Source organism: Poecile atricapillus, chromosome 4 (assembly GCF_030490865.1).
Source record: "Poecile atricapillus isolate bPoeAtr1 chromosome 4, bPoeAtr1.hap1, whole genome shotgun sequence".
Taxonomy (NCBI): Eukaryota; Metazoa; Chordata; class Aves; order Passeriformes; family Paridae; genus Poecile; species Poecile atricapillus.
The window spans coordinates 25,500,892-25,526,135 of NC_081252.1; the positions used below are offsets into that span (position 1 = coordinate 25,500,892).

Here is a 25,244-nt window from a genome sequence, read left to right on the forward strand (position 1 = left end):
TCTCATTTGTGTTGGATTCTGCTGCTTCAGGACCTTTTGGCTCCCTGGGGGAGAGGCAGGTCCAGATGAGCACAAGCTCCTTGAGGCCTCAGCACTGGTCTGTGTTGCACTGGTGCTGGCTGAAGCAAGCAGAGGTGACTGGGGGTACCTGTGGGGGGACCAAGCTGCTGTTCCCCTACCCAAAAGCAGCTCATGCTGGACACATACAGTTGCTGTTGAATGAAGGTTGAGTGAACCTCTGTCTTTCCTTGAGGTGCAGGTACAGTTTGCTTTAGCTGCAGCAAAATTGGGCTGAGCTCTTCATGTTCCATATGAGGAATTTAAACTTGTCTGCTTGGCTAGAGCAGGCGTGGTACTGGATATACCTACTGTCAGCCTGGTGGAGCTGTGGAGTCAGGGAAGCATCAAAGTAGGGCACAGATGTGAGCCCAGCTGGAGGTGCAGTGCTGTTTGAGGTGAGGTTGTCTAACATTGTGTCCGCTCTTCTAGGCAGCTTATTTCAAATTTAAACGGGGAAGGCCTAAGGTTGCTGAAGGCATCGATTGCTTTGCTGGATTTTTGAGTGTGGTTTTGCAGCTTGACTTAATTCTTCTCAGCCTGCGTTTTCCTACTAAAATGTATAAAGTTTTGGTGACGGCTGTAAATACCATTTTCCCTTTCTAACCTCTTCCTACAGGCCCATGCTCCAGCCAGGAGTTAGACCTTACTGCTCTCACATGACAGTCAGTTTAAAAAGCTATAAAACCCCACTCTGATACCAATTTGCAGTTTCCCTGCAGCGTGAATCAGCTGTTTCCTGTTCCTGCCAGCAAGAGCCACAGCTTTCATATGTGCTGTCTCACACACGCAGCAACAGGGAATTTGCAGATGACTTTTAAATCCGAGAATTAGGAAGCACAAAGGGATCAATGTTAAGGAAGTGACTGAACAAGGTTTGTCCCCCAGCTGGGGAGGCCTGCTGTTGCACATCGCTCTGTAGGCATCACTGACATGAGATATTTTTCATGGAACTGTGAGTAAATGTCCTGTTAGAATGGACTGGGGCATTTTCCCTTGCTACAGTACTTCAAAGGAACTATTTTCAGAGCGTCCTTTACGAGGTCAAATGTCAAACTTTTTTTGGGTGTTAATGCCCAAGGATAGGCAGTTAAGTGGGAGTAAAACACAAAATTGTAACCCCTTTTGTCTTCATAATCCTTGGAGACTTCAGGCTTGAATGTTCTGCTTTGCTGCCAAAATTATTTTTTTTCCAGTTCAGACACCAAAATAATAACTGAAGCTGGAATTTATCCATCAAATATTAATCACCTTTCTGTCCAGTGAGGAGGTTCCTGGGACAGTTGGGAGACTTGCTTTAGATCAGCTCCTCTCTCCTGCCCTGTGCTGTCACCTGAGCAGTTCCCACCTTGCCACTTGCCCAGTGAGCAACAGCGTAAGTGCAAAATGGCTGAGGAGTTTGGAGTAATATAAAACAAAATAAATTAATTTAAATGCACTACCTTCATGGCTTGTCAGCAGTAATCCTGTTGGTGGTAGTGGTCATTGCTATGGTTCCCGCTGCCTTCATGCGAGAGCTGCAGTGAGGTGTGAAGGACTCAACACCCCTTGTTTTCCCTGCATCTGTTTAGCTGTTAGTGTAATGATTCCTTTTTTAAATTCCCTACTACACAGCTGGAATTATGAATTACAGAGAAAAGAAGATCCTGAGCCTTCTGTTGGGAAAGAGTGCTTATTAGGCATCTGGTTAGCTGGTTATTATGTATCTGGTTATTTGGCTAGATAGCGACTCAGGCTCAGAAGATTTGAGCACAGCCAACCAGGTTAGCAGTGATTATTAGTTTCTCCTGAGTTTTGGGATCATCCTGCTAGTCAGGCAGTAACTTTGGTATTTTTTTCCTGTGTGAATGACTGTTGGCACAATTTTAAAGCACTCAGGGAATCACTGAGTGTCACTATAAAGGAAGTTTCCCCTTTTTGAAGTACAAGAAGTATCGATTGCAGTGTTTGTCTGAAGAATAAATTGACTGCTTTAGATTAAAAGTTACTGCATTAATTATCTGCTAGCTTCAGATATAGCCTCTAAAAGCCTTTTGCATTTTATATTTTAAAAAAGAATTTAAAAATCAAAATCAGAGTTGTCAGCTCTGTCAACCTGTTAAGCTTTTGGCTGTGCTTGGACCTTCAGAGTTTGGACCTGCCAGCCCAACAGGAACGAGCCAGTGTGTTCTGGGGCACCCAGGGGCCTGGCAAAGCTCTGACACCCAGGAAATTCACTGAGTACATCCACAGCCAGGGCTTGGGCTTTGGAGAGCATCAGCCACTGTCCTTATCAGGGTTCTTACTAAAGCAGTGAAGCATTTTATGAGCCCAGGAGCAAGTACCTCAGAAAGTTCAATGCAAAAGTATTTCCAGCTGTGTTTGAATTAAAACTCTCAGAAAAGGATTGCTATTCCTATCGCAATCACCATTAAAATTTTCTCATAAAAAGCAGTCTGTCATCTCACATGAAGATTTTTATCTGCTACCACAGGTATTCAGCTTTAAAGTATGTATCCAGCTCATAGTACTAGGGGTCTGAATGTTTATATAAAAATGGGGACATCTGGTGGCCATTTAAAATCCTCTCCATAATTGTATTTGTAGAAATTTAAAAGCCAGTATTTTTTAACCACATTGGTATCAAATCCTCCAACAGCATGCTGTGTTCCTATACAGAATTTCCCTTTCTTTATACTTCTGCAGTTTAAGTCCAACAATACTTTAGAGAGCTAAGGATAACACTGCAGCTTAAAAGGCAGAATACTTTTCTATTTAAGCAGAAAAGCTGTGCCTCTAGTTAGGGTGTGCTCTAAAAAATGGGGCAGTCTGCGAGCACAGTGAGGTTTTGGAAGACCCATTACAGGGTGAGCTCATCAAGGGAGGGTTAATGCCAAGGTGTAGCAAATGTGGGCCAGGCCAGGAGCTCAGGCTGATATCCTCACTCACCAGGACCCCATTTCCCCATAAATATTTGAACACATATTCAGAGACAGCTCCTTCATTAGCCCTTCCCATGGCTGGAGACAGGCACTCCTGTATCGCTGCTCAGGGGTTCTGTACAGGGGGAAAGAGGGGTCACAAGTGAGGCCACTCTGGGCATTTGAAAAATACTGGTGCACCCAAGGCCCTGACAGGTGAAACCTTTGGAGAAGACTCACAATCCTCTGCTTGTAAAGGGTGTGGTAGACTGCTGCATGCTGAAACTTTATTCTTCTTTCCAAGAATCGGTGCAATTCATAAAAGGCTTTTAGTAAAGGAGGTCAGAGCTGCTTTGAACGCAACCAGGACCTTGTTTTACTGTTCCATTTCAAATTTTCTGTGTTCAAAGTGAACACACGGTTGTGTCTAATCATAATTAATTGCATATTTTAAAACCTGGTGTTACATCTAATTGGCTTTGACTGTAATGGGATTGCAGTAAAGGCAGAGGCCAATTAGGTGCCTTGTCGCACTCTGTTTTCATGCACAAATAAATGCTGACAGTTTTAAAGATTGGGCTGATAAAGTTTAAGTTCCTATGTGTTGCCTACTAGATTGTATTTCTGCCCAACTGTATCTTCGGTTATCTGAAGCAATAAAATAATTAATTTGTTTTTTCAGCATTACCAAAGGTGACAACTCATTTGAGTGATGTTATTTTCATTCTCCTGTACTACAGATATGATTGAATTTTCTTTGTAATTTGGTATGTAGAAGAATAAAGACTGACAATGGTCAAAGCACTCTGTTCAGACAACTTCTGCTTTAATAAATTTTAATTTTTAGGGAAAAGCTGAACATTTTCTGATAAAGGAGCTATGGTGAGATCTTAAATATTAGACCTTTCAAATTTTTAATGTTTATGTTTATTTTTAAATTTCCTCCTTTATACAGGAAATTTTTTGATCATTTTAAAAAGAGTGTGGAGACTTGTCATGTTGCTTTGGATGGAAGTGAAGAGAGGCTCTTGCTCTTTCTGTTATCCAAATGAGGAGAATAAATAGGAGGAGTGGAAAGAAGTAATAATAGTTCTATGGACTCATTTGAAATCAAGTTAAAGATAAGGGGTGTTTTCATCAAGTTATGAAAGTTACGTGTCTCTTTGTGAAAGGCACTGAATGAGGGCAAGATGTTGCTTTTCAAAGTTACATATTGCCATCCCTGGCTGTGTCTCACACTCACAGAGCCGGGTGGGAAATCTCCAGCAGGCAGGTTTCGGTAGTTGAGGAATCACATCTTCTGTGAGAAATGGCTGCTGGCCAGTGGGGACATCTGTGTGAGAAGATGCAAAGCTGCTGGCCTTGGTTCCTCTCTTGTGACATTTAGGAAAGGTCTGAGTTAAGATCCCTGCTTTCTTTGTGGTAATCCGTAATTGTAGCAGCGCCTTCTATATCAGTGTCTGTCCATGTTTTGCTATTAACTCCCTTTATTTTCCTGGCATTTGGCTTGGCTGTAAGAATTCACTCTTGGCAACTATGTGACATAGCAAATCTGTGCTTATTAGTGATCACATCCAAAGTGAATTTAATCACTCCTCTTACTCTACTAAGATGGTGCTTCAGTGGAGGAGGTTACTGGATGTGTACCCAGATGTATCCAGTAAAAGCACATTGAATTCCTTTTTTACACACCATTTGCAGAATCAAATTACACAAAATTAGAATTCACATTGCAAATTTAAGAAAATAGCAGTTCTATAATACTTTTTTTTTTTTTTTCTAGGTGGTGGAGAATAGGTTTTTCATACTGATTTGCAAGTATCAGTGATGTACAGATGTTTCTCTTTCTGTAGTCACCAAAATAAACATAAAATTTGAGACTGTGCATACATCTCTGACTTGTTTCTTACTGGCTGCATTAGTAAGAACAGTTTCATTTCTACCCTAGTCAGGTGTGAGGTGGGTAATCAATAAAACAGCAGGGATGTGCCCTGCCCTTTCCTTGCAGTGTGTGGTCCATCTGACATCCTGTGAACCAGGAGAGCAGGGCAGGGGTGACAGGGGGGAAGCAGGTAGGAGATCCTTCTTTCTTTTCAGAAAAGTCCCTTCTCCCTCTCACCCAAGCACCTCAGAAATTCTCAAAAAGATCATGAATTCTTATATTGCATGAAAACTTTTTGTTGTTTAGATTTTTCTTAGAGCTAGATACAAGCAATACCAGTGTTTATTCTGCTCAGCAATGCTATTTTCTTTTCCTCTCACTTTTCCTTCATTATTCTAAAGTCTTTAAAGAGCTTGATTTATTCTTATTTTTGAAGCTTTATAACTTCTTTGTTTTGCTCTACCCAAACTAATTTTTTCTTTTTAAATTTGAAGTAAAATTTTTAGAGGGAGTGCATGAGTTTAATTTTCTGAATTTAATTTTCAGAAGTGAGCTAAGAACCAGAGTCCCATATGACAAGTCAGAGAAATAGAATTAAAACTGCTGACTTTCTGTTTCTGTTTTTCCCCTTTTGCAAACAATTTGACTTTTACTTCCCCTTCCTTCTTGGTTTCATCAACCAAGAGTTTTGGGTTTTTTTGTGGGGGCCTATTAGCTGTCAAGTCCATTTTTGTGTTTCACTTGATAGCAATTTATTGTTTCATTGCTCTGTCCCCTGGGTTAAACTTACTCATTACTTTGAATCAAAGGCACCATGCAAACAAATAAAATCTAATCTAATATGATATTGTACTCTAATGGATTCCTTACAGTCTCTCTTGGCAATCCTATTGTTCCTATCTTTTCAGCCCAAGCAATGACATCAAGGTGGTTGTTGCCCAGAAGGGTTATTGTCTCCTTCGCCTCACTCCTAAGTACAAAGTCGAAGAAGGGTAGAAGTCATTGCTGGCTTCTCCCAGAAAGTAATTTGTAACATTACAGCAGTTGGTTACTTTTCAGATCCAGAAGTCAGTAACCCATGATAGATTATTATTTGAAATAATAAGTTTACCGTGGCTAGACCCTGCGCCACTAATATAAAAATATGCCACAGAAAATATTTGACGTGATCCTAGGCAGCATCTCTCGGTTGTGTAGCTAATACTTACAAATTGTGTTTGTCTCTTAAATGTGTAACTGTGGCTCTTGTTTCCTACATCTTCATTGCCTTTGCTGCTGGTGCTCTTTAGACTCTTGTTTCATTCAAGTAAGGAGCAAATCATCTGAATTTTTGCTGTATTTAAGTTTTCTAATCTTTTTTTCTTTTTATTTCCTTGTTTTAACTGAGTTTGTTTCTTCTCTTCTCTTCTGAAAAATACTCATTGAACATAATAGTCAGTGTTATTTTCCTGAGCAAATAACAGAATATTTTATTTTTCTGTGACTTAAATTCCTTATATTAAAGAGTTTTTTCTTTATTTTTGGATCTTCTTCCTGCAAATCAGTCAGTTTTTGTTTCTTACACTTTATATATCTCCCTCAGAGTGCTGAGAACTTAATGTAGAGCAGTCTCAATAAAATGCAGCCACCCTTTCCATGCCCTCCACTCCCTCTTTCCATAGCGTTCAGGCATCTGACCTTCATCAAGGAAGGACATTTATCACCAGCACCATCTAGCCATCTGTTAGTATCCTTTCCCTCCCTGGTGCGCATTCCTGTAAATGGAAGCATTTTGGATCACTTCAGCCTTATAACCCAAGTAAACATCTATGAAAGGTGTTGATGATGACTCAAGGACTCATGCACAGGAGCGCTGCAGTTCATAATACAGTTAAAACAGGAATCACAGATCACTTGTGATAGTATTTTACATTTAGTATTTCAAAAGTGTTTCTTTCTTCGGGTCTGTGCAGTGGTGCAAATATCAGTGCCTTATTCCTGCACCAGGGCAGACCTTGTGTAGCACTGAAGCTTGTGTTGCATGGGTTTCCAGAGTCTCAGTGCACTAATGACCACGGGCAGAGAACTGGGGTGTTTGTTAGCGGGGTTTAGGCTGTGAAATGTCACAAAGGTAAGTGCACAGCTCCGAGGCTCCTTTGTGTGTGCAGGAGCTGGTCCACAGCAGCCTCGGTGTGTCCATTTGTGAATGGCAGATTTGCCTGGCAGGGAGCAAAGTTTAAGACAACATTCAACAGCACATTTATTACTTCAGTGCCTTTTCCTGATTTCTTCTTTCCAATCCACAGCACCGATGGCTACTGCTTCACCATAATAGAAGAAGATGAGTCTGGTGGACATTTAGTCACCAAGGGATGCCTTGGATTAGAGGGCTCAGACTTCCAGTGTCGGGTGAGGAAGCATTTTCTGCCACAGTGACATGCATCTTGCATCATGACACTTTTTGATAGTTTTCAATTAATGTGCAGTCAACAGACATTGCTGTGTCCATGTTTCTCACTTCTGCTCATTTGGCAGATAGTTGATCTGCATTGATTACTGGGGGAAGTGCATTTGTATCCCCAAAAGATGATACTATATCTACTCCTAATAACAACTCATGGGCTTTGGTTTTGGCACTGCTGCTACTACTAACATTCCTGCTCAGAGGAAGTTTGGATTTATAAAATTGCATTCTTAACGCCTCAAATGGCCATGCTAACTAAAGTTAGGGTATTATTTGATGGACTGCAGCAACATCTATGTCTTACATGCAGTTGCACTTGGGTTTGGGATTTTTGGTGCCAGATACTCCCTTCAAGTACATTGATCATCTGACAGAAAGTGTCACTGCAGGAATGGAAGGGTCGTGGAAAACGGAGCCAGGTGCCTCCAAGGTGGTTGCCTTTCCTCATGTTAATCTCAAATGTTGTCAGATGAGTACAGGAATTATCTAATCATTATGGTTAATGGAAGGTATTTTATCCAGCTTCCCGTGAGACGAGACGCTGCAGCTGAATTAGTCCACACAGCAATTCCTGTATTATCCTGACTAACCTGTTTTGGATATCTGTACTAACTCTGTTTTGGTCTAACTCATGGATGTATGTGACTTTCACACTTCTGACTTGCACTATTAGAGAAAGTCAGTCCCTTCTGCAGCATTAAGGCACCAACAGGAGTAAGTTAGGAGTATCTTAATTAATTAATGTCTTAATTACCTGGTTGAAGTATTGCTGGATATGCTGGTTGGCAGAAATCCTTAATCCATGCATCCTAGAAATCTGTAGCAGGTTGCAGTCCAGCTAGCAAGCACATCTTTCAAGTGCCAGAATGACAGTGGATATTTACAACACAGGTAATGACTTTCTTTCTATCTGAATTGCTTGTTGCAGGACACTCCTATTCCACACCAAAGAAGATCTATTGAATGTTGCACAGGCCAAGATTACTGTAATAGACACCTTCACCCTACGTTGCCACCGCTGAAGAATCGAGGTAAGGGGAAGAAAATCCAGTCCTAAGCTGATCTTTTCCTGCTCTTGGTCCTTGTGCCTTAGGGAAAAACAGAGCACAGACTGAAGCACCCCTACCCAAAAGCATGTGATTAGATAGATAAATGGCATTAAAGAGTTTATCTCCATTCCTGTAGGTTGTGTGTGGAGTGGTGCTGATGCTTGCTGTTATTTCTGTTGCATACACACGGTGAACACGAGATGCATTAGAGTTGCATGATGCTAGTGCAGACCTGCTGAGCTATCAGAGATCATTGCAAAGACTTAGGCTGGTCATGGCAGAGGATGACTCTTGCTGTGTGTTTTTTTAGCCTGATAATAAAATGGAGTCCTCTCTTCAGTCCCTGTGACTGCATTATTGTCATTCATAACTCCACACACAAATCGGTCAGTTCAAGTTGACACAAGTCTGTATGTTTTTCTTATTTGCAAGACCTGATCATCCAGCACTAGGGCAATAATGATTCACTGAAGTGTATTTTTTATGTGAAAAATGTAGCTGAAAATATAACATAGGGTAAGAACTCACACACTTTTTAAAAAAAAAAATTATTTGAGAGCAAATGGACATGTACTAACTTAGTTAATGCTGAGGCAATGTTTTAGCATTTTTGTTTGTTTGTTTAAACATCACTTTCTGAAAGCTGGTAGAACTGTTTTTATCTGGGTGTTCAGAATACATTTTATAGAAGTGCATTCCTAAGTAAGTGTAAATTCATCCATAGTAAGCTCTTGGCTTCAGCAGGAATTGTGGTAGTCAGCATGGAGTCAGTTCGGAGTTGCAGAAGAATTTGTGTTTGCGGCATTCTGTGTTGAAGATCCAGATCGGTGCACAGATGCACTCTTAATTTCACCAATGGCAGATACTGACACAAATGCATGCTCAGAGAAAGCCTTCAGTCATGTAAGCTGTTCCCTTTAGGCCTGTGAAATTCTGCACAGATGGGCTGCAGTCAGGCCTTCGGAGAGCAGTATGTAAATACTCCACTGTTTACTAGCAAGGCATTAAGGCAGTGAAACCTCATAAAATTCTGACTTCCAACAGAAGAGTTATGTACTACTTTGTCGGTTTATTTAATTTTAAAAAGTTCTTTGGACTGAGAGAGAATCTCCAAAAAAGCAGTCAATATTTGTTCACACTTACTTAGTCTTTCATTAAATATCAGTTTGGAAAACACTGCCATGATTTCTTCTTGCTAGTGGCTGAGTTTATTCTACATTAGGACTACTTAAAAATACTGAATCAGTGCCTAACACTAGACATCCATCTTATTAAGATTTTAGTTATTTGGCAATGCTATCTGCTGCTTATACAGAAAGCAGTGAACTAAGCTTTTGGTAGTGGCAGAAGTTGTTTAGATCGATGTTGGGTTTGTTCTGTGTGTATATAGGGTAAATAGAGTATTGCTTGGGGACCATGGTGGCAAGACCCATTGAACAACAGGGAGAATATTTTTTAAATGAAAACTTTTAAGCTGGAGCAGGGTTCCAGCTGTTCTGTGTTGCAGAGTTGACTATTTAGCATGACAGACAAAAGGTGATGTAGTCATTCAGCATGCTCAGAAGATTATATTTTTTTAAATGTTTTTTTAAAATAAGCTCTCAAACTACCAGCATCCTGACTGTTTTGTGGAAATACATTTCAGGAACTGCTTCAATAAAAGCGGCTGAACAAGGCTGAAATCATCACCTTTACTAAAGCCTTAAGTTAATATGTCCTTCTTGGTACCAGGCCTGTTTTAATTTGTTGCTGCTGTATCCTAGTATGAAACCTCAGAAAAAAAAAAAAAAGCCATAGTTTGAACCACAGACCCTCACTGCAAATAAGTACAAATACTGTGCACAAATACATGCTACTGCCTGTGCCCAGTACTGTGGCTGTGATCATTGTTTCTACTGTGGAAGCATTTAGATTAGGCTGTGATTGCCTGCGTAATGTTAGAATTGTATATCAAATTTAACATAAACGGTAAGTACTGAGAAAGAGAGGTGAGCTTAGAAACAAGCTTCTTGGAATTACTTTCTGGCCTTCAGGGTATGCTCCTCAGCATCTAAAAAACAAACAGAAATTTGGCTTCTTGCGTCTGAGGTGATAGCTCATGGGAACCAAAGTCTAGGGAGAGCTTGCAGCTGCAGGTCAGAGGCTGTTGAACTGAAAACTGACCCATGCACCAAGGTAACAGCTACAAAGGCAAGTGACTTGTCTTCTCTCAGTGCTTTTCGAGGCCTGGCATGTGCTGCAAGGCAAGATTTATGCCACACCCTATCCTTCTTCTCTCCCCCCTGGAAAGAAAGGAGCACCGCATACATGAAAGTAAGAGCTAGAAAAATTAGCACTGGTCAAAGCAAGACTTGTTAAGTAAGATGGAAGAAACAACAGCTAAGCCTGAGTTTTGAGCTCATCTTGGTTTAGAGCTAGCAGGATAAAATATCCCAGAGAAACCATTAAATCCTTGTGCCAGCTATACATCTGTCATATTAAGGAAATGAAAATCATAATTGGGTCTGATATAACACCTCTGCTTTAAACAATAAAAGATATTCCTGGAAATCCCAGCGAAAGCACAGGCTGAGACCAGTCAAAAGGAGAAATATGTCTTTACTGATTTAGAGCCTATATAAGCAGAAGTGGTGGTGCCACCATGTCTGGCTCCCTGCCTGTATAGCCAGTGATGAATGGGCAAGGGAATGATTGGAGGAATGATGGGGTTTGATGTGTGCACACAGTCTCCACGCCTCGGATTTCACTGCCGTTTTTACTTGGATAACTGTAGCATTCTGAACTGGAGGGACCTGGGGTGGGAGGAGAACCTCCTCTCTCTTTGATATGCTGACTTCTGAACCTTCTGGGTGGCATTTTCAATGCACTCCTCAGCATGGTCCCGCTGATGACAGTGAGTGAAACGAGTGGTGGAGGAGGGGGAAATTGCAGGAGAGTAACAGAGAGGCAGCTTGGTCTCACCGAGCTCCCTGCTGACAGCAGCCTGCACCACTCTTTTCCTTACAGCATGGAGCTGTTAATGTGGTGTTTGCTGGGCTTCACTGTTACCAGCCAGCCAAGGTATGTGAAGAGGCTTCCCAAACCTGCTGGGTGTTTGTTTTGCACTTCCCACACCGTGCTCCCAGTAATCGTTCACTGCTGCCTCCGTGGAAGCTGCTGCTTATTCTCGTAACCCTGCTGCTTGGCACCTTGCAGCTCCAAGTAACACAGCAGTAGAAAGCACAGCACTGGACTTCTTAAAGGACAGAGTAGCTCCATCATGTAAACTGGCACTGACCGGGACCCACCACAGTGTTCACCTCAGAGCCCACAAGCAGGTCTCTAGGCAGACTCACAGCTGAGCTGCCCCATCCCTCCTCCTGGTCAAATAGTGCAGGGAGAGGGGAGGTTTGTCCTGCTGCTCTGTGGGGAACAGCCTGGGCTGGAGGAGCAGGACAAGAAATCCAGCCTGGCTTAGTGCAGCAGAACAAACAGGCATTGCTGGTGTAAGGATGGGGGCTTGCATTTAATTTTGTGCTGTCCACACACACACCAGCAGGTTCATGAAGTCCTCAAGTTAGCAAGCAAATGAAATCCTGCCAGAATGGTTTAAAAACGCAGGAAGTGTATGAAAGGTGGGACAATAGCCCACTTACCATCAGTATTGCCTCTAAAATAGGCAAATAAATAGAAAGGCATATGGAACTAAATCTCCCCTCCTGTGAGAGCCAGTTGCACGCCTGTGCTGTGCACAGGGAGCCACTGCTGAGTTTGTGCCACTCTAGGCATGGGGGACACCAGCCACCACAAGAGGGTCAGCTCTGCACCTGGTCAAAGGCTTGTCAGCTGCTCCCAGTAAGGAGACCAGGACACTTTCCTTTATGTCTTTCATGCTTTCCTTACATTTACTTCACCCAATTGCATTTGGGTACCCAAAGAATTTTGCAGTGTTGAAGCCCAAAGTTCATCTGAGAACTGTACAGCACTGCCAAAATGCCTTCTGGCCTCTAGGAAAACTAAACTGCATTTATTTACTTTTCTGAATGGCAGAAGCCCATTAGAAACATTGCGCATAAGGTTTGGATCACTTAAACCCTAAAAATCATGGGAATTTGATTCAAGATTTCAGCATGTTTATCATCCTTCTCCAAATGTACATACTCCTGCACACACAGACAGCATGAACAACTTCATGGGCAATACTGTGTCTGCAAAAAGGCACAGATTTCCATGGCTTTAACATCTAGCAGACACAGCTATAAGATCTGAGTTGTTCCCTCTGTGTCTGACATCAGCTTTCATTACTGCTAAGCACAGAAGCCCAGCTTCCATCATGTTCCATCTCTGTGAAGTTGGAGAGCCCTTGCTGTGGGTGGTTATCCGGGTTTCTCCCAGGTACAGAATGCTGCTTGATGGTCTCTGTGCTCCTCTTACTCATCTGATGGGCCTCGACATCTGAAACTGTTAATACCCACACATTTTAGAGGGAGGTGGTGGCTGCCACAGGCTGCTTACAAAGCACAAACCAGAGCCCTCAGCCCTGCCCAGCTGCCATCAGTTTCACGAGAGCTCTGGATTCCCCAGCGGGCTCTTGGTTTCAACCCACAGCCCACTTGGAGTGGCAGGCCAGGGATAAATCTGCTGTGCCAGGCAGAAGGATGGGTTCAAGTGTTTTCCTGATAGACATTGTGTCAGGGTCCCCTTTCAAAGGCATCAGCCATGTCCTGAATGTTTACATTGTCAGTGCTCCCAGAGCAGGTAATGGCAGGTTAAAACATGACCAGTGTGATCAGGTGGTGTGCTGGTAGGTAATCCTTGTTTGTAGCAGAAAAGGGAAGGAAAGAAATTGTTTGGGACAAAAAAAACCAACAAAACAAAAACAAAAAAGAGAAACTAGAATACTTTAAAATAAAAGAGTCTGAGAGTAAACTAAGAGTCCCTTAGGAATCTCCTGGTCTCATTACCCTTGTAAATCTGAAACATAATAACATCGTTCCCTGGACCAGTCAATAAGGATGGATTTCTTGCATTCTTCGATGTGTCGGGCATTGGAGTGAAGGATGCAAGATAGCAAGGCTGGAAGAGCTTCCGAAAACATGGCCCTCATTTGCATTATCCCATTACTGGAAGGGTGGTTTGTGTATGCACATGCCAGAATACAATAATTTTGAGAGTTTGGGTGGCAGAGGAGGTTAAAAAGAATAGAGCTGATGTCTTTGTTTTTCAGCAGAAAAGCATGCATGAAGGTCAGACTTGCTTGCCTGAGCTTAGAGTACAAATTTGAAGATTAATATTACACTTTAAAGGAGCGTATGAGTCTTCCATACAAAGGTTGCCTGAAACATTTTAATACTTTTTATGCAACAGCATTTTCTACAAGTTACTTGACATGTTTTATTTTCAAAGTGTTTTATAGAAGAGCTGCTGAAAAGCTAGTTCTGCCCACTAGCACAGGAAGGCCTTGCTTGCACACAGGGCTGCTATAGAGTTAATGAAGAAAGAAATTCCTGCTCAGGTGTTTAAAACAGGATCTAAGAGACAAATTCTTCTGTAATGATGGAAATCCACTTTCAAGGCCTCTCATGCCTGCCTTCTTGAGGTTAAATGGTCTTCCACATCTTCCCTTCTAGGATAAATGCAGTTTGGTGTTGGTTGGGGTTTGTTTGTTTGTTTTACTGTATTAACTACTCAACAGGATGCTACTTAATCTGAGTGTTTAAAAAAGGCAGTAATTTTTGCATGCCCTAGCTGATCACTCAGGTTAAGATGTAGAGCTACAGGTCTTGGTTGATTTTTCATTAAGAGACAAACAAGGAATTGCAAATCAAGACAATGTTTTGCCTGAGTGAGGACTGAAAAACCAAATAGGCTTTTGGAAGTGTCAGTTCTGTCCTGGTCAGTGAGGGTCAAAGAGGAAGCCCATGAAATGTCTGCGGAATCCTGGGGTATCCTGTACAGGAATTATGAGAAAAGAGTGGAAATGATCATTGTGCTCAGTGCGCTTCCGACATTGACTTCATACCATCTCCCTTTCTAAACTTTCCTCCTTTCTCATTTTTTAACCCCAGACTTTGCTGAAGGAAACATTCACCACAAGGCCCTGCTGATTTCTGTGACTGTTTGCAGCATCCTGCTGGTGCTTTTCATCATACTCTGCTACCTCAGGTAAATAAGGAATATTTTGGCAGCTTGTTAATATTTCTCCCAACATTCACCTTTTTATATATTTAAAAATTAGAAAGAAATAAAAGTGACCTTAAAGAAAAGAAATGAGAAACTGTAATTTTATCATGAGGAAAAATAATGTGTAGTTTATTAATGCTATTCACAGGTATACCTGTGTAATGTATTTAATACAGAATCTTTCACTCAACATCCTAAAATGCCATTCAGGTAGAAGCACAGATTATTCTTTACTGAGAAGGCTAAAGGACAAATTCTATAGGGAAATTTTTATAAGGGAACTATATCTAAGACTTTAAAATTTGTTTATGTGATAAAGAGCTTATCATAAAAAATATGATGATACTGGAAGGTCAGTAAATGTGTTTAGAATGTTATCATAATCTACATACATTACATTTTAATAATTTGGCACATTTTTTACATATCCCCAGATTCCATGACCTTACCTCCTCTGGCTCCTAGAAATGCACTGCAGACAGTAAAATAAAGTTACTTAATTGGTCAGTGTTTTAGACATATTTAAGTTTCTGAAAGGAAAACATTTGGTTGCTTTGCAAATTCACCCCAGACTGCATGGCCTTTGAGTGTTATACTTAGAATTTTAATGCGGAACACAGTTGCTAAAAATAAAATGAAAAATTTTGGCCCGTGAGTCCAGTGTATTCCTCAGGGAAGCAGAGAAAGCTGTTAGACTATAAATGAAGGAAATGTGAAGGACACGTGCATTATTCATTGCACTTGTGTTCATTGTATTCAAAACCCACTTGTTTTTCGTGTAAAACGTCAGATACAAACGCCAAGAGACGAGGCCCCACTACAGCATCGGTCTGGAGCAGGATGAGACCTACATTCCCCCTGGAGAGTCCCTGAAGGATTTGATCGAGCAGTCCCAGAGCTCAGGGAGCGGTTCCGGGCTCCCTCTCCTGGTAAGGAAGCAATACTATTTTAATGCACATTTCAAAGGCAAAAAAAATGTGTAGAGGTAGAAGAGGCACAAAAAATCCATTTACATATCCTCAGTTGTTGTTTTAGGTTTTTTTGGGTTTTTTTCTCTACCAGAAATGACAAGGATTTAAACTGGAGAACAGCTGCTTTAGAAGCACAGGACTTTTTTTATGCGAACTAAGCCAAAAAAGGTTTTCTACTACTGCTTTTCTACCTCAGTTAATTTCTTATTTTAGACACCATAGGGCAAGTAAAAGCTAAGAGAGCTCATGGAAGTGCATCAGGATTTACTCCAGTGTTCAGGACAGCACCTCGCACACTGATCTTGTTTTCTTCCTTTGTATGTGCAGCACACACACATGCACATCAGTCTCAAACACTGACGCATCTTTTCTGAAGGGAACTGTAACTTGTCAAACTTGGAACCTTTTTATTTGTAGGCTTCACTTTGCATTCAGAAGTCAAGGGGGATTTTTTTTTTTCTTTGTATTATGGCAATCTCAAAGGTTAAAGGCACAGGGATGGAGTTTGTGATTATTTCAGAACAGACTCCAGAATTACTAAGCCTGCTGAAAAGGAAGAATGTTCTGTGGCAATATAGTTCTGTTCACCAGGGGGTTTTGTTTCTGGGGATCATCACTGGTGGAAAAGAATTGGTAAAAATGCTAGGTTACTTATTTAAAATAAGTGCCTCTTAGAAATCAGAATAGATTTCATTTTCATTTTTCAGAATGGATACATCCCTCATAATAGGTCTTCCAAACCTATTAGTTTGTAGTGATGCTACTACTGTGTTTTCCAGTTTCCAAGAACCATGTACTATCTGTCTGGTTTTTGCCCACACGTATTTTTTAAACACCCTAAAGAGGACATTAAATGGAAAGTTTTATATTTCCTTAAAAATAAAGCAACAGGCTGGGTTTGCTCTCGGCTTTATCCCATAGCAGTGTCCTTCTAACACCCATGGAAAGGGAGAGATCTTGTGTGGAGTTTAGGACCATTCCTAATGAGTTTCCAGTTGATTTAATTGCGAGGTATTCTTTGTTTTTTTTCTTTGGGGTTGGTCGGTTTTGTTTTTGAGATTTTTTGTTTGTTTTTTGTTTTGTGTGTTTCTTTGGATTTTTTTTTTCCATAACACCTGCCACATCAAGGTCTTTGTCTTCATTTGTTCCAATGACAAAAAATATAATAATTTAGAGCAAATAGAAGGAACTTGGTTGTATTTCTCTGAGAGAATGTGTTTCCAGCAGCCCATGTGGGTACCAGGTGCCCTGGGGCACCTCACAGCAGTGCATGGCTCAGTCCTTCATCTCATGATGCCAAAAAGCTGGAGCAGTGCCAGTTATGGCTGCTTGTTTTTTGTGCCTTCCTCTGTCCCAGTGAGCAGTTTGAAGGAGGGATCTGTGGTCTCAGTGGTGTCCCCAGGTCTGCTTGTGTAGTGGATGGGAAAAGCCAACTCTTGCTGCTGAGCTGCTGTGATGGCCAAGGTGACATCCCAGCTGGGACATTGCTCAGCAGCTCTCAGAGCTCTGCCACTGCTCCATGAGGCAGAAACCATCCAGTCCTCTGTCAGGCCACTTCTCTCAAGCTTGGACACTTTGCAGCCACTAGACCAAGTGTTTTTCCTCTAGGAACTCTTACACACCCCCAATCTCCCCTTGCTTACAAAAAATGCATTTTTTTAAAATAAAAAATCGCTTTTTTATAAGTAGTGATTTTGAGTGGAAAAGAAGAAAATGGATCTTGTGTTTGGCAATAGGTGTTTGTTGCATTTCCCAGACAGCTACAACCACTGTGAGTTCAGCAAAAATGCAGAGATAGCCCTGGGCCCATGCCTGAAACCAGTGTGTAGGAAGTGCCTGGCAGTAATGCTCTGGTCTTTGTTTAATTATAAGCAGGAGCTTATTTTTAACCTTGTTTCTTATGCAAAGACTGAAACATCCAGGGTTATAATTTCAGGAAAATAAGATGCAAATTTAATGCAAAATGTCACCTTATGCTAACCAGTAATGTTTTTCCTCTGTGTAGAACGTTTATTCTAATGGCTACAAGTATTAAACCCAAAACAAATATTAGCCAAGAATTTGTCAGTGTGATGACAATTAGCAGGCATTCTTTATCCTGACCTGTCTGTAGTACCTCTGACAGAAGAGTTTGCTGCAGGTCATATGCTGCAAAATGGTCTGTCTGAAGAGATTCCTAACTACAATTTGTTTTTTACCTTCTCACACATTTTTTTCATAATTTCCCTCCCTTGAACTTTACTTTTCAAGGGACTGCATCTGAGCCATAGTTATGAATTTTCTGTTCAAAATATTAAATCTGAAAAAAGGTTGGTCTGTCTAAATTTTCATCTGCAGTAGCTGAGCACGTCTAGCTGAATGCCAGGAAAGTAGAAATAGTTGGTAATTGGATTGTTTCCACTCAGGGAGACAAAAGAAAAGGTCATGTAACCTTACCTGGCTGCTTACAGAGCTCAAGCAGCAAAATACACAGATCTAAAAAGAAATAAGAAACCCCCAGTCCCACTCAGTGTAAATAAAAAACTCACAGGAGCACATCATTCAGCATGCTTATGAAATCAGTTCAATCAACAATTTTGATTAACCTATTTGTTTTAGAAATCATAATTGATTTATGATTCAAGAAGAAGCTGAATTCCTTAAAATAAAATAAATTGTTCATAGGAAACCATTTGACCGGTTCTAGCAAGAGGAAACCAGGTTAAGGCCTTTCTCATAGTATTCTGCCGCCTGAAAACCCATAACAGAAATGTGTTTTTCATTTTCTTAATGTAATCTAATAAGGAACTTTTCATCATTAAGTATTGTAATTGCATGTACTTTATGATGCCATTACATATATTTCCACAAATTAAGTTACTTCATGTAACTACATTATTGTTCAGGATGCATTTTTAAAATGGGCAAAATAGAAAGGAACAATGCTAAAATGACATTACAAAATGTTACAGCAAAATTCCAATGTAATATAACTATTGTTCAATCACTATATGAGAGTATAAAAGATAAATCAATTTAAAAAATTAATGCTAATCTCTATTGTTGGCTTTCACTGATGTTAATCAAAAATAATGGCACTGAAGCTACCATCTAGAACATCTAATAATACAGTGCAGGGCTGGAAAAATGGAATTCTGTTTAAATGGCAGAACAAGAAAACTGGGATATTTGAAATAGCTTTGCACAAATACCACTGTATGATTTGCTTCTTAAAATTATCCAATATGAAAACCAATGGTTTACTTAAAAAATGAATGATGATAGACCTGACCTAATATATTTTGAGCACACATTCGTGCTGCAGTGGGGTTGTGGCAGTCCTGCTCAGCTTCCTCTGGACCTCCCAAGCATAACAAGGGAAGCAAATGATTTAAACAATCAAGTTTCACTCATTTCTGTCAGCCAAGATTGCAAAAATATTTTGGACTTCATGAAATGAATATGATTTCATAGGGATTCAGTTAGAGCAGTCAGTCACTTGCAGCAGTAAAACACTGGAGCTTTGTATCTGGATGGTGGCAAAATGGAGCAAGAGACCGTGAATTTGAACTTGTCCAGATTTTGCCAATTGCTGAAAAATGAAAATCTCCTTGCATTGGCAGCGATATTCTTTCAAAATCTTACCAAGTCCTACCAGGCAAAGCCTCATTAATGGTGGATTGAACTGGGAACACTGTAGCACAAGAGGGTGACCTTGAGTCTCCTGTTTTATTAGGGGGAGCCAGAGTCAGCCACCAACACCAGCGAGTTGTGTTGCAGCATCCACTCGCATTTTTATTTGTGAACTTCTAGAAAGACATGATCTGCAGACATGCTCGAATCTGATGAGATTATTAGTCTCCATTTGTCCAGGATTTTTTGTGGCTGTAAAAGCTTGTTAAATGTAGAGGCAGCCTGTCATGAAGAGCAGCTCTGCAGTGCTGCTGTGGACATTGATCTTGCAATACCCATGATTTTAGCCTTAGCTCAGTACAGCTGCTGACAAAGCTGGCACAGGCGCTGGAAAACTGTTCTTTCAAGTATTTTGGGGGAGAAATTCCTTTTTATTAATATCTAATTATGATTATTAAAATCAATGTAGACACCTGTATTTTAACTCTGTAAGTAGTGGCTGAGTTTCCAAACAGCAAATGTCCCCTTGGAATTTGGACTGCATTGACATGACCAGAAGTGTTTTCTGTCAAAACTTTTCCAAAAATAACAAAAAAAAATCCACCAAGCACTACATCCCGGAGAAAAATAAGAAAAATCAGGGTACAGGGACAAACATTTCCTTTACACTGCTGGTGGAGTTTCTAGAGAGACCACAGTATATCTTGAGTATGCACAGAGAGGCTTCTCTGTAGTGTAGTGGTGGGGATGTCCTCAGCAGCAGCGTGTCCTGGAGAGGGCAGGAAGTGTCTGCAATTGTGGAGGGCTGCTGAAATCCGTGCCACGATGGCTGCATATTCCACTCTCTTCTGGCTGGATGTGTGGGAGGAAGACACAGGAGGAGGGAGGTGAATGTGGAGATTCCCACTGAGCAAGGTGTAAGATCTGCCTTGGCATTTCACAGGTTCAAAGGACCATCGCAAAGCAGATTCAAATGGTGAAGCAGATTGGAAAAGGTCGCTATGGAGAAGTCTGGATGGGAAAGTGGCGTGGCGAAAAGGTAGCAGTGAAAGTGTTTTTTACTACAGAGGAGGCCAGCTGGTTCAGAGAAACAGAAATCTACCAGACTGTCCTGATGAGACATGAAAATATTCTTGGTGAGTGAAGTGAAAGAGAATTATTTGATAGTGAACAGGTTTTTAAGATTAGCAATTTTGTATTTGCTGTTATCTGATGTCCTTTCCGATGTGCTTTGTTTCCTTCTGTGCTTTGCAATTAGCCACCCAGTGATTTGCAAAGGAAAGTTGTTGAAAGGATTACTGAAAAATAAATAAAAGTTAAAAAAACAATGGGGTTTGGGGGTTGTTATTCCAAACACAACATGTCTGTTTCAGCCATCAGTATATCCATTTCTGGGCTTCTGAAGGTACATTAAAGGCTAGAGGTGAGGTGCAGTTGCATGGAAGTAAGATGAAAGGAATTAAATCTGTTATTAAAACAAAACTACTGAAATGGATGACAGTCCAGAGTTCTGAGCAGTCAAAAAAAAACCCATGAGAAATATTAATTTGGAAATATATTTTTTTCTTTTTGAAGGGTTCATTGCTGCAGATATTAAAGGTACAGGCTCTTGGACCCAGCTGTATCTTATCACTGACTACCATGAGAACGGCTCACTCTATGATTATCTGAAATCTACTACCTTGGACACAAAAGCCATGCTCAAGCTGGCTTACTCCTCTGTCAGTGGCTTGTGCCACCTGCACACTGAGATCTTCAGTACTCAGGGCAAGCCTGCTATTGCCCATCGTGACCTAAAGAGTAAGAATATCCTGGTGAAAAAGAATGGCACCTGCTGTATAGCAGATTTGGGCTTGGCTGTAAAATTTATCAGGTGAGTGGCAAGTGAGGGGGCTGAGGAGAAATTAATAAATCAGGTGCAAAAGTTTCCTTCGTTGGTGACTGAGTGTGGACGTGTGAGGAAGCGCCTGCAGTGTGTGTGCACACCGTGTGGGCTCTGCTCATCTGTGTGTGAGGTTACCTGTGTGGGGGAGAATGTCATGTCAACACCTCATGCAGGTGTATAAACAGTCACTTTTTGATTAATTGAGCACATTAGCTGCATTTGCATAAAGGTTCAGTTTTCATCACTCCATCCTCTATAGCTTCCCCAGGATTGCTGGCACACAGTGAAAGGATGTAGCACTGACAGGTAGAAGTCACATCACTGAGCTTGTCAGGGAAGCATTCAGCTTGTCTGATCCCATGAAAATTCACTCTCAACTTAGGGAGAAAAGTACTAAGAATTTGCACGAGTTACTAACTGGGATTTATTGAAAAGGACCCCATTTGGGCTGTCTTTTGTTTCATTTCCTACAAATCAAATTGCCGAAGTACAGATTTGATTTTTGAAATGGCTTTTAAATTTGATTTTAAAAAAATGGTTATGTGTTTAAACAACTTAGAAAGAGCAGACAAGTAGAACTTACTCACTCCTGGGATTCATAAGGAGACACTGCTCTCTGACAGCTCTGTTCAAAAGGAGCTTGAGCTCTCAGCGGTGGTCCTGGTGGTGGAGATGTGTGTTCCAAAGTTTCTGATTTTTCTGTACACAGAAATGTGTCCAGAATACATAGACTGAAGGTTTCCCTTTTGGAGGTCAGCTTTGAAATTGTGCGCTCCCAGGAGTATTAAGAAATTTAGGAATTCAGTACGAATGTTGAACTGAAATTATTCCGAGTGAAAGGAAAGGCAGTTCTTATGTGTTCTTACCATTCACTTACCTACCAGATTCCTTGGTGAGGCATTTCCTTTATGAGCCTGACCTTTCTTTAGGAGACAAGAAAGGAATATTTTCACTTTGAGGAACAGAGGCCTAGAAAGCAACAGCTTGAAAATACACTATTAAAAAGTTTCAGGGAAGAAATTTACCCTTTGCAGGTGTACTTTGCCTGGCAAATACAGAGCAGCACACTGCTTAGCTGTGAATGAAGAAGAGCTAGGAATTACCAAGTGCTGTTACAAAAGAAGGTGAAATACAAATTTTTCACACTCCAGATGGAATTTACGTTATGTACTTGGCTTGTTTTCATACCAAATCCTTCCTCAGACAGCATTTCTCACGCAACAACAGGGAACAGAAAATAGTTGGAAGGGGTGTGCTCTGCTGAAGCTAATGATTCTAGTAAAGTTCTTTGTGTTCCCATTTCATTTGAAATATTGCAAGACAGTGCAGGTCACTGGATTTATGTTACATTCTTGGAGGTGTACAGTGTGTGCCACCAGCATGTGTGTGATTTAATGACTGTGTATGTGACTGTTTGTACCACAGACTCAGATTTTCTTCATATCAGTAGGTGAAAAAACAATTGCTGTACATGAAGAAAGCTACTGAAATATAATTATTCTGTGAACTTCTGTTGTATCCATCATATTTAAAATACATACATTTTGAAGGTGAGGAAAGGAAAATAAACCAGAATATATGCCACATATATTGACTTTTAACTATATTGAAACTGATGTAGCTGAATCTGAGTTAATAAGAAAAACAAGAATCCATTCACATAACTAATGGGAATTTTTTTCCTGTATGTCGTCTCTTCCTGGTCAATGTGTGAGGTGTAACACATTTGCTTAGATGCTTTTATGCATTTATCTCTCTGTGTCTGCATATCTTGATGTGTAAAGGTTGGGAGGGATCAAACATAATGCTTGCAAAAAATAACAGATTCATCTTCCTTGCAGATTTGATTTGCTACAGCTAAGAGATACTGCCTCAGCTACTTAGTGTCCCCCCTTAATTGCTGAGACTGAAGCATTAGGTGGTGGAGTATGTTAAGAAAACAGCGTTTAATGAGGATTTGATTGTTATCACTAACATTAGAGCTTGGGCTAATGCTAATGAAATCTCACAAATGTTACAGCATCCCTGTTGAGTCTTATCTCCATTGTGCTTCTGCATTTGAATGCTTAACATAGCCTCAGGCAGGTCGTCCTTTATAGGAGGGTTGCCTTCACACTAGGAGTCTTTTCTTGCAAGAATTGTTCCATTCAGATTATGCATTACTTTCGACCTTGTTTGATAGTGGATGTGGGGTGGATTTACTACTTCTTCCACCTAAATTGCTTTCTTTTCAAGCCACTTTACTGTATGTTTGATGCCCTTTTCTTTCCTTCTTTTTCTTTTAGTGATACAAATGAGGTAGACATCCCTCCAAATACCCGTGTAGGAACAAAACGTTATATGCCTCCTGAGGTGCTGGATGAAAGCTTGAATAGAAGTCACTTTCAGTCCTACATCATGGCTGATATGTACAGTTTTGGACTCATCCTTTGGGAGATAGCAAGGAGATGTGTTTCAGGAGGTAAAGAGCTGGGAGATCACTTTTAATTGTGTCAGTGAACCTTGAACCTTCCACTACACCTTCTTCTCTGGGTAATTGTTTTTACAGTAATAAGCAAACGTGGGTAAACCATACAGGTAACTCTCTTAATATCTGTTCTCTTGTTGAAACTTATTTTAAAGCATCAGTCATTGTTATTTCAACAGCAGAGATTATCTTGTATTTTAATGGCTTGTTTGAAGGTAGTGGATGCCTGCACTGAGGAAGTGTGGAACTCATTTTAGGACCTTTTCTAAAGGCATCGTGTTTCTGCTGGACTAGGGGTGTTCAGCTAATTTAGCAGAAAGAAAACAGTGACTTCTTAATTTAGTTAAGAGTTAAATGGAAGGAGGAGGACGAACAGTTTGGGGTTTGCTGTGCTACTCTTTGAAATAAATAATCTGTTTACGAGACAAGTAGCAGAACACTGGAGGGAGGTGGCACTTGCGACATCACTGTCATACCATGCTCTTCCTGCATGTAGAGGTCAGTGCAGTGCAGAGGTGATGGGTGTTGTTACCTCTCTTTTCCCACTGAGAAAGTTAAATGCACAGAAATGACTTGGTAGCAGTTCTGTGCCAGTTTGGTAGTAAGAATAGAGCATGTCTCTCTTGGGTCTCTGCTACCTTCAGCATACCTTTAAGGGTCTTTAAATCCTGCAGGATTGTGCTGAATGCTCACCCTAGAGCATTCAGCTGAATGTTGTCAGTGAGCAGCAGAATCCCCATGTTTAAAAGCTGGTGACGTGTATTGCAATGTTGTGAGGTGAAATGTGTAATATTTTTGTCACTGTTACTATGCACAAAGAATGGTATCTTGCCGTGTTCTGAAGAGGCTCAGAAGTGCCCTTTAGTATTTTCCAGGTCCACTGATAAGAAGGAGACATAACTTTAGGTAGATTCTCTCTCAAATTACTCTGATACAGACCCTATGCTAATAGCTCTTTCTGTGAGAACTTACTGGGAGATTGCTGAACTGGGCAGCAGTGGTAGAAACTGTCTCACTTGGCAAGTCACTACACTTTGATTAAGTGTAATTAATTAAAATACCTAGCCAGTCTTTACACAGCAATGGTTACACTGGAATTTGTCTGTGGAATAAACTTCTAGCGCAGGCAAGTCCTTTTTAAGGGAAGTACACCCAACTGTTAGGCAGTATGGTCAATCTGTTATAAAATGAAAGGGGAAGAGGAGAGTGGAACATTTTTTCTGCAAGTGACAGGCAACTAATTGCTTCTTTCAGGAATAGTGGAGGAATACCAGCTTCCATACCATGACCTGGTGCCCAGCGACCCCTCCTACGAGGACATGCGGGAGATCGTGTGCATCAAGAGACTACGCCCCTCGTTTCCCAACAGATGGAGCAGTGATGAGGTACCTATCATCCCTCTTAACATGCAGTCTGTGCTTTTAATCAGAGCTAGTGAGTGAGATTGACCCAATTCTGCATCATTTTGAGGGAGGAGGCTATTTACCACTGGTGCTGCCATTTGGGAATAGCAGCATGTAGATGAATATTCTGCGGGGAGATGAAAGATTTAGGTAGCATGAGATTTGTGAATGTGAGGGGAAAAAAACCAACCTCCCTGGGCTGCTTGAGGTCTTGTGCAACAGCCAGTGTGATAAGATCTAACCAAAACTCACCTGCCTCATCCTCTCCCTAGCCAAATCCCTCTGAGCCTTCAGACTGGGATTGGAAACACTGAAGGAAGGATAATCAGTTCCCAGAAGGGCTTTTGTGTGGTGGTACTTGGTGTTTGGTCTCCTACCATATGTGTCAAAGATTGGGGAGGCTTATTCCAATA

General features: G+C 40.9%; 1 protein-coding gene across 8 annotated transcripts in view; it reads left to right on the forward strand.

Annotated features, from left to right (window-relative positions):
• The window catches only part of BMPR1B (bone morphogenetic protein receptor type 1B), a 235,325-nt gene that overhangs the window by 203,141 nt on the left and 6,940 nt on the right, over positions 1–25,244 (forward strand). For all 8 annotated transcript variants that reach the window (XM_058838515.1, XM_058838508.1, XM_058838507.1 and 5 more), the window contains 8 exons: positions 7,125–7,227; positions 8,211–8,313; positions 14,379–14,475; positions 15,284–15,422; positions 20,020–20,212; positions 20,652–20,949; positions 23,247–23,422; positions 24,683–24,813. In XM_058838515.1, coding sequence (XP_058694498.1) covers positions 7,125–7,227; positions 8,211–8,313; positions 14,379–14,475; positions 15,284–15,422; positions 20,020–20,212; positions 20,652–20,949; positions 23,247–23,422; positions 24,683–24,813 — 1,240 coding nt within the window. The remainder of the gene's footprint in view (positions 1–7,124; positions 7,228–8,210; positions 8,314–14,378; positions 14,476–15,283; positions 15,423–20,019; positions 20,213–20,651; positions 20,950–23,246; positions 23,423–24,682; positions 24,814–25,244) is intronic.